Source organism: Porites lutea, chromosome 2 (assembly GCF_958299795.1).
Source record: "Porites lutea chromosome 2, jaPorLute2.1, whole genome shotgun sequence".
Taxonomy (NCBI): Eukaryota; Metazoa; Cnidaria; class Anthozoa; order Scleractinia; family Poritidae; genus Porites; species Porites lutea.
Window position 1 is genome coordinate 1083983 of NC_133202.1, and position 9341 is coordinate 1093323.

The following is a 9341-nucleotide window of genomic DNA, read 5'->3' on the forward strand; positions in this document are numbered from 1 at the left end:
CCTAAGAAAACAGCCGGCTTTTAGCCTGTGCCCAGCGTTCAGATTGTGGGCATGGTGCAAAGAGATGTGTGCAGGATAAACGGTATCTGTACCGGCCGGCTATCCTGCTTTTAACGAACGAGGCCAATACTGGTTTCCCCGCTGTCAGTATACGACGTCATCCTCCGTCATCATGTTTATTAATATACGGTAATACAAACATCAGGCACCGTAAAATAAGAAAAAAATATTGCCATCCGTATGAAAATAAAAGAAAGAAAGAAAAAAAATCTCTTAACAGAAAAAAAAACACAAACAAAAAAGTCAAGAACAGAGTGTAGTCCTGTTTACTTGCGTGACCCATCCATTTTAGTGTGTGGTGTGACGAATTGGTGTGACGAGTCGTGTGACGATTCTTGTCGACTAGTTACCAATCTCTTAGCATCTCCGTCTGGCATAACAGTTCAGCTGGTCGTTCAGCTGTATTCGAGTTTGGTACCGTTCATTCACAGTTTATACCCTAAAATTATGGGAATTCTAGCAAGTCGAGGCATCGAATATGAAGACAGTTATCGCTCCTTCTCTGAGAAAGAGCGTCAACAGCTTCTGTCGCTTTTTGAACGGCTTGCTACAGAGAATGAGCATGGTATTATGAAAATAGAGTTTGAACCTTTTAAGGTGAGTTTGATTTTATGATGAACAAGAGAGAACGATCAGTTGTTCGATCGACAGCATTTTGTGTCCAGTATCTTCTGAACGACGAAAGGAAACATGAAACTGCAATTTTTGACACTGTTCAAAGTTTCCAGTAGCGCGCATGCAGGTGTCAATTCAAAACCCATGGGATTGTGTTCACCTTCGATAAAAACCAGCTGCTTCTCTCTCTTGTCTGACAGTTTTCTTTGTACCTTTGAATGGTTATCTTTTGTCGTTTCCTGTTTAACACTACCGCGAATTGATTTAACCTTTTTCCCCGGCCCAGGGATGCGCTTATTAGATCTGTAGTTGGCTTGACTTATGTCTCACTCAGTGCCGGGGGAAATTCAACAGCATATATGAATAGCTGAGCTAAAGGAAACAAATGATATGTGCAAACAATACAGCCTTATGAAAACCCTAATTAATGCTCAGATGTGAATAATTATGAAAGTACTTGGCTCTTGGATCCCTGGTGCAGGATGGCTTTGCAGATACTGACAGCCTAAAATAACCCAGTGGTATCAATAATGGAGAATTTTATATTTGTATCAGTGACATTTTAAGGATTTTTTGTTGCATAATCATTAAGGTACAAATGTGTCCCATAAATAGAAATTGCCTTTGGGCCAAAACCCATACATGGCATCCTTGTAACACTGTGTGTTATTTGTATACTAAGAAAATCTTAATTATTTGCCTACTGTGGGCACGCAAGTGAGTGTCAGGAGTTAGAGCATGCTTATGACTTGTGATCATTTACAGAAAATATACATTTTCAAACATAAGATAATCTGCCTCTTATTGTCATCAAAAAACCAGACTGCCAGATTGAAATAAGTTAGTAATTGTCAGTGAAAATTACATTTGTCACACTCACCTCTGTTTTCACCAATGCACTTCCCCACCACCCAATAAAACCATCATAACACAAAATGATTTTTTTATTATTATTTTTGCAGGAACATGTAGCATGGCTTCTGCCAGAGCCGATTACTATCCGTTTCTTCAAGGAAATGGACAAAATTCAACAAGCTCGTAGAGCTTTGAAAAATCCCTTGCCGAGTGGTCAAGTAGCAAAAGTGGCTTTTTTTGTTTCCATGTCACATGTTTTCAAACAAAGCAGGGAAGAAAAGGCACACATTTTTTACTACTTATCTGCTGATGTTGATCAAGTTGTAACTAGTGTAGAGGTAGAAGATCTTTGTAAAATTCTTTTGGAGTGCTATGTAACTGCATTAAAAAAGACAATACTTGGTTCAAAATGGAAACTGATGACAAACCCCGAGGCAAATCATAGGTTTGCAAAGAATGCAGTCAAGGATCTTCTAGGCAAGAAAGCTGATCCCAGCTGTGTTACACTTGAGGAATTTCTTCCCTGGTTTAATAAGTTTCCCATTATAGAGAATTTGTTTCTGGCTGTGATGAGGGCTTGTTTTTTGGATGTGGAGAGTCTTGTGGAAGAGCAGCCTCATGGACTGGCAGAAGGATGTGAGGAAAGTGTTGCTCATGTTCAATATGACAGGTCAGTCAAATTTGCTCATCTACTGTTTACTATAATATGTTATGCTGATGTTGGTTGTTAAGTAAACCAAACTTGATATACTTTTTAAATGTGGCCAAGGTAGTTTTGGCAAAGTTAACCTTGAAGCAAATGCTGGTCAGCAGTTTTCCCAGCTATGATGGGGGTGGCCCGATGCCTACAGCAGGGGCAGCAGGGGCACTTTGTGACTTGTATACACAGTTCCTTGCTTGCAGTTCTTTGCAAAGTGTATTTGCTAGCCTTGTTACTTGCTTGCCATTTTTGTTCTGTGTTTTTCCCAACCCTCCCTTCCCTCTTTAGTTCAGGGCCAGGTATTACTAAGTACTGGTCGGTAAGTATTCCACTGAACAGTTCAGTGTGATGGTGCCTGTGGGGCTGCTTGCAGGGTTGCCATGAATATCTCCTTCCTCATGCTAGAGCATTGCCCAGCTCTACCAACTTTGTAGGCACCAGCACCCAAGCTCATCTATTGCTGATGAGTTTAATTAATAAAAATGAATTAATCACAAACTGGTATAACTAAAATTAATTCAGTCATTTTTTACTGCAACCAATTAATAGAGAGGAGAAGTTGTTACATCACGTTGCCATGGTAGCAAAATTTCTAGATGACAACAAACCAAAAGGTCTCTTAAAAAGTGGATTCACACTGTTTCAGACTTCATCAATGTTATTTAATTTCATTTAATTTGTCAAATGTTGATGAAATTTTATGTGGGATAAATCAACCTATTCTTTTTTTCGCTGTTCACCGTTGCCGTTGCAAAAACTCCATGTTGTTGTGATCCAGAAATGTTCCTACCATAGTAACGTGATGTCACACCTCCCCTCTCTATAAGACAGAACTTTTTTCTTGTTGATAATGTCATCATGATGAATTTTAAGCTTGTCATTTAATGACAAAGATGATTTTTCAGTCACTAGGGAGACAGGTGGCTTGAAAGAAAAACTCCAAGGCCTCCCAAACTGGGAGTCGAACCTATGACCTTCTGGTTACTAGTCCAGATTCTATACCACTAAGCTACTGGAGACTCGTTATAGCTAACGCCAATAAACTATCCCTATGTGACAAATACTGCATACTGCTTGGACTAGGACTTCTAGACTTCTAGACATCGAGAGATATTGAGTGACATTTACAGCAAACGGCAAACATCAGCTTCAAGCTGAGAATTTCTCAGAAAAGAAAATGTGGGGCTAAAGACAAAACTAACTGGAGTCTACTAATTTGGGGTAAATAGTAGTTATAAACAGTAAGGCACAAGTCAAAGGAAAACTTGGTCACATGGTACAATTTCACGTTTGCTGTTTGCTGTAAATGTGACTCTAAAGGTCAAATGTATTTAAACAGTAGCTTCTGTTTGATTATCATTTGATTTAGGTCACACATTATGATGCCGTGTAAATTTGAAGCTGACTTTGATAAAATTGATCCACTCTTGGAGGTTCCATCCATTATAATGATAAACCATCACCTGCCAGCAGCATTGCAGCATCAATGGCGACTCTTGTTTTCAACTCAAATTCATGGTGAAAGCTTCAGCTCATTTATTCACCAAATCAGTAATCAAGGTCCTGTGCTCATAGTTGTCAGAGATACAAATGGAGGTATCTTTGGAGGGTTTGCTTCAGAGAGTTGGACCATCAAGTCTCATTTTGTAGGTATGCAAATTACATGTAAGCTATTGTAACATGCTTGTTGCAAAGGAATGTTGCTGGAGGCACTTAAATTTTGTATTATTTTGGTCAGGAAGTTTTGAATGACAACCATGATAAAGTTAATTAAGATTAATATAATTTTATTATAATATTTTATTGTAACCTTTTCTTTCCTAGAATTACTAATCAAGACGTGATGGGTTTCTAACCAATGAGTAACAGATAAAATCCTTTTAAATTGTGATATTTAGTGAAACTTCTTTGACACTACTTTAACATGGGATCAACAGGTTTATATCCATGCAGTTTGCTACACAGCAAGAAATCACTGACCTTCCTTTTTTTAATTTCCTGCTCTAGAGAATTTGCTTGGTCATTTCTTCTGAAAGCATTTGCATGTTCAAGTTCTCTGAAGTTCATTTCTTAAAAACTGCCTGTTTTAATCCATCTTTAGGTGACAGCCATTGTTTCTTGTTCAGTGTGAAGCCAACGATGGGTGTTTATCAGCCAACTGGCTACAATGAAAACTACATGTATCTTAACATGGGCATGCAGACTATGCCAAATGGTTTGGTAAGTAGTAATGAATTTGGTACAATTCTATTAACAGTGCCCTCCTTCCCCCCCTCCCCACCCTTGTTGGGTACATTTGTTAGGGTATGGGTGGGAAGTGTGTTTTTGCTCCCTTTGTTATATCAAAAATACAAGTGTTATTAGGCACATTTGGCACTATTTTAGGATCACACTAGAAAAGAAAGCAATCACCGTTTCTGTATCCCGATCATGATTAGAACCCCATTTCTCGCTTTTCTTTTTCCCCTCCCAATTCCCGCCCTTTTGTATTAGATAAAATCCGGGTCACGAAAAGCCTGATGAAATTGGTCTTCCCTTGAAGACTAACTTTAAAAAGTGTCAAAAGTACCAGCCATGAGATTATAACCTTCTCCGCCTATATTTTTTATCACAGGGTATGGGAGGTCAGTTAAATTATTTTGGCTTATGGTTGGACGAAAACTTCGGTTCAGGGCACAGTCGCGGACAGCCTTCCTGCACAACATATGGCAGCCCGCCGCTTTCAGCAGAAGAAGAGTTTAAGATTGACAGACTTGAGGCCTGGGGTGTGGGTGTGCCTCCGGAGAACTTGGTAAGCCTGTGCTTTTTTTCTTGCGATTCTGACTCGATTAATTATGAGAATGTTTCAAAGGTGTGGTCGCGTGTGTTCATATCTGGTGGTGAAATAGGCTCCGTCAAGAGAGAATGAGATCATTCTCTCTTTTATTCTCTCTTGGCTCCGTCTATACGGAAAAAGTTGTCTCGGTTAGAGGGATCACCCGCCTACCCGAGCTGCCCCGGGTGATCCAACTTCTCATACAAAATCCAACTTCTCATACAAAACTTAGCGAACCGCTTACGTGAGAAACAAAAAGTTGGCTTGGCGTTTCCATGTTAGGGTCATCCTCCTAGTCGGGTCAACTCTTCTCCATACCTAGGGACCTTAAGATCAGACGACGGCGACGGCAACGAGAACTTCATAAAACTAAAAAGAAATAGGTTAATTTAATAAGCAAAACAACAACTTTGCACGTGCGTCACACTTTTTTGTACATTTCTTTGCCGTTTTTGCACGACTACGACGTAAAAATGCCTAATTTTATGTTTTATAGGGGACATAAACAAGTAACGACGAAATTTTCTTTCTCTTTCTTAACTTGTATAAGGCTCTTAGGAATTCAATCCCAGGAGAGTTCGCGTACTTTCGACAAAGTAAGCGAGATGAAATAGTCGCAATGAAGATTGAAAAACCGTGAATTCATATTTTAAGCGACGTTTTACCTGCTTTCGCCGTCCTTGCATCTTAAGGTCCCTATTTTGGCTCGCCCAGCCGGGTCAACTCGGTCAAGGCGAGACAACCAGAGCACGTGCCAGCGCTGTTGGCTCGGTCAACTTTTTTTGTGATATTATAAAAGCTCCTTAAAGTTGACTCGGCTGCGAGTGTGACCCATATAAACAGGGCCTTAACTTACGATACTAACGACTATATACCTTAGCAAAGTAAGTACATAACTACTAACCATAACAATAACGACTCTAACTCTTGCAAATATTTTTCTTGATACTTCACTTGGACTTTGCAGCACTTGAAACATGTTCTCATCGAGTGAAACTGTTTTTTTTTTTGCCTTCAAACAGCTAGAGAAAAAGAGCGTTCTGGACACAGAGGTTGAAGCCAAAGCGTTCTTGGAGGTCATGGGGAAAAAGATACACAGCGAAGGGTACAGAGAACCTGCAGACTAAAAATTGGCTCTAAGTCTTGCGTTAATATTACTACGATAGATGTACCTCGATAGTTGCAACTAAAATCTGTGAAGTCTTTCTCTCTTTTTATATCTTTTATTTTCCTAGGCTCTTATTGTGTAGACTTCTTTGTTTTTTTTTTTGTTTTACGACACCCTTGAATGTCGCCAGTTTTTACACCATGGATGAACCTGTTCAATGTCACTTTTATTCCCCACGTTTATTTACTGTAAATATAATTAGCCTCAGTATTTCACTTTGCTTTTTTATTACTTGTGTGCTAAGGTCGTTTCTGGATGACTGATTCTGCAGTGCTTCTCAGCGCTGGTCTCCTTGGAACTTTATTTAATTATAGGATTAATCAAGGGCAATTTTGGAGGTGAAATAGTAATTATTTATCATTTCCATTTTGCCTCTGAAGACAAGAAATTGAATTTAATGATATTATTATAAATGAGTAGTTTATTTATTAGCGTGTACTGTTAGCTGAATTAATACCAGTGAGCAATGGGTTGCGTATTTAGGGAAAGAGCTGATCTTTTCTAGGGCAGACCATTCAAAAGTTGTTGTGTTGGAGGGTGAAGTTTACTTTGCTTTACTACTTCTTTCCAGCTTCATTTTTGTGTGCAAGACTTAATTATGATCACAGCTTTGTGCACGCTGTGCATGTATTTTTTTTTTTTTTTTTTTTGCCTTGGGCGATTGACCCTTGTACATATTTCTTTAGAGGCACTTACCCTCCTAACCACAATTTTCTTCGACTGCCCATCTTTCAAAACTGTACTGTGATTAGTATCTTCTTGTCCTTTGATGTGTTCCTTTACACCCAGTGACCAAAGCCTTTCTTAATGTGTTTTTTGGTCCTCATTGCAAGTTACAGAAAAAAAAAATCAGACATGTGTCCGTTAGCGACTCCTAAGAAAATATTTAATAAATTATTGTCTGTAAATATATTCATAATTTTAAAGGGATATATAAGATCCGACGACGGCGACAGCGACGGCAACGAGAACGTCAAAAAAGCGATAGGTTTAATGGGAAAAACAGCAACTCTGCAAGTGCTTCACGCTTTTTTTGTACATTTCTTTGCCGTCACTGCTGTGGACGACTACGACGTAAATATGCCTACTTGGAGGACGTAAACAAGCGACGACGAAATTATTTTCCTTTCCCATATGAACTTAGATATTAATCCTAGGAATTCAGCTCCAGGAGAGGTCGCCTGCATTTGACAAAGTTAGTGAGTTTGAATAATCGCGATGAAGATTGAAAGAACGCGATATCACTTTTAAGCCGAGCGAAGTTTTCGCCGCCGTCGCCGTCCTCGGATCCGTTTTGCGAATAGCTTGGGATATAAGCAATATAAAAGGTATTTTAGGCCGCTTTCGCACCGCACTGGACGAGTTTTCGACCGGTTCAGTTAAAAATTCGTGCGTTTGAACAGGTGTTCCGTTCACATCGTACTACCTGGTTTACGGTGTTTTCGATACAAGTTTATTCAGTTTAGGTGTAAATAGTTCCACATACTTGGCTTAAAGAACGAAGAATATTCACCCAAAATGTTTTTCATGTTCACCCGCAAACAGTATACTTGAAGTGATCGAGGTTTTTGTACAATATCACTGCTTGAGTTCGCATCCAAACGACTTTGTATCGAAACGACCGAACTCCAACTAGGTCCGTTCAAAGTTCCGTGTGAACGGAGAGAAAATATCGAACGTTTCTCCTGTGAACGAGTCAGTCGGTCGAAAATTCGTGCAGTGCCGTGTGAACGTAGCGTTAGATTCGAAGGAGATAAGGTAGACTGCGAAAACAGCCGGGTCTCTACTGGCTCCTCGCTGCTTGGCTTCGCGATTAAGCGATTAAGAATTGTATTGAAAATATATTAATACATGTGAATGCATGATAAAATGAAAAACTATTGAATTCAAGATAGTATTGTGCCAAAAGAGTAGTTATAATAGCCCACACATAGATGTGTATGCTGAATAATAAACGTTTCTGTCAATTCATATGGAGAGAACAGTATTTACAAACGTTCACCTAACGAAAACTCTGAGTTGGACTTTTGTCACTGAAAACTCCCCTAATGCGAGACTGCCCTCATTTCTCGCTTATCGCGGCTTCACGTAAACCAGTGCTTGCTTTTCAAAAAGGCGAATTGTCCCTTGTCCGAGTCAGATTACACATCCGCAAACCTTTTTTCTACCAAATTCTTAAGGAAAGAATTCAACTTCCTTTTGTCTCGAGATCCTTTTGAACTTATGAAACCAGTTTGCTACGTTGCTCTTTCACGTGATTGGCTTAGCTACTTTAGGTTCTTATGAACGCATAAAACCTACCTCGGGAACACTTATCGGGAGTTGCTTTGTTCTTTCTTATGCACTGGAAATGTTCCCGAGGTACTTTTGTGAAAAGACCGAAACGCAATTGGCGGTGACTACAATTGTAGCTCTGACATGTCCCGACTTGACATGACAGCTGTCAGTCTTAATTATTTGAAATTCATGATCAGTCTTACATCAGTAAAAACCCGGTTGGTTGTAATGAATATTATCATATTTTCCTTCGAGGTTATGGCGTAGCCAGAAAATCAGCTTTAACTCTAAAATTCACTTAAGTCCAGTTAGTGTCCAGTCAAAACAAAATAGTCAGAGAGAGCAAAAAAAAATTACAAAGAATGCATTGATGTATATAAATCGCTGACTCACACCATCGTTACTTCAAAAAGTACCACTGTTCAACTTTTGTACATTACCTAAGTTGTTTAATTAAAGTCTTCTTGCAGGAATAGTTAACAATACTCATTTGTCCCGTCTTTTCAATACATTAAATCGAAGTTGTTTACAACTTTGCAAGAAAAACTAATTAGCGTCAAAATAAAATTACGCGGATAGTCCAACAAAAGGTGATTACTTGGCAACCAGTCTCAAACAACTGTTAATCGATTACACTAAATGAAGTATAACTAATGATCTGATCAGGAGATTCGGATGGACGGGGATTCTGTCACTAAAACACGTAGAAGATCAATAAAATCAGTATCCTCCAGGCGAAACTTTGTTCTTCTGTGAAGATTTTGTTTGGTGAAGTAAAAATCAATTAAAGTCAACGGAACGTATCCTTTGTTTGACCGGCGCGAACAATTAATATGAACAAAAGACAAAAT

General features: G+C 39.0%; 1 protein-coding gene across 1 annotated transcript; it reads left to right on the plus strand.

Annotated features, from left to right (window-relative positions):
* Nucleotides 1–416: 416 nt before the first annotated feature.
* On the plus strand, nucleotides 417–6407 carry LOC140927331 (MTOR-associated protein MEAK7-like). Its single transcript, XM_073376961.1, has 6 exons — nucleotides 417–657; nucleotides 1638–2200; nucleotides 3600–3880; nucleotides 4332–4450; nucleotides 4845–5021; nucleotides 6068–6407. Exons 1-6 carry the CDS (start codon nucleotides 508–510, stop codon nucleotides 6170–6172), a joined length of 1395 nt encoding a protein of 464 aa, XP_073233062.1. The 5' UTR covers nucleotides 417–507; the 3' UTR covers nucleotides 6173–6407.
* The last annotated feature ends 2934 nt before the right edge of the window (nucleotides 6408–9341 follow it).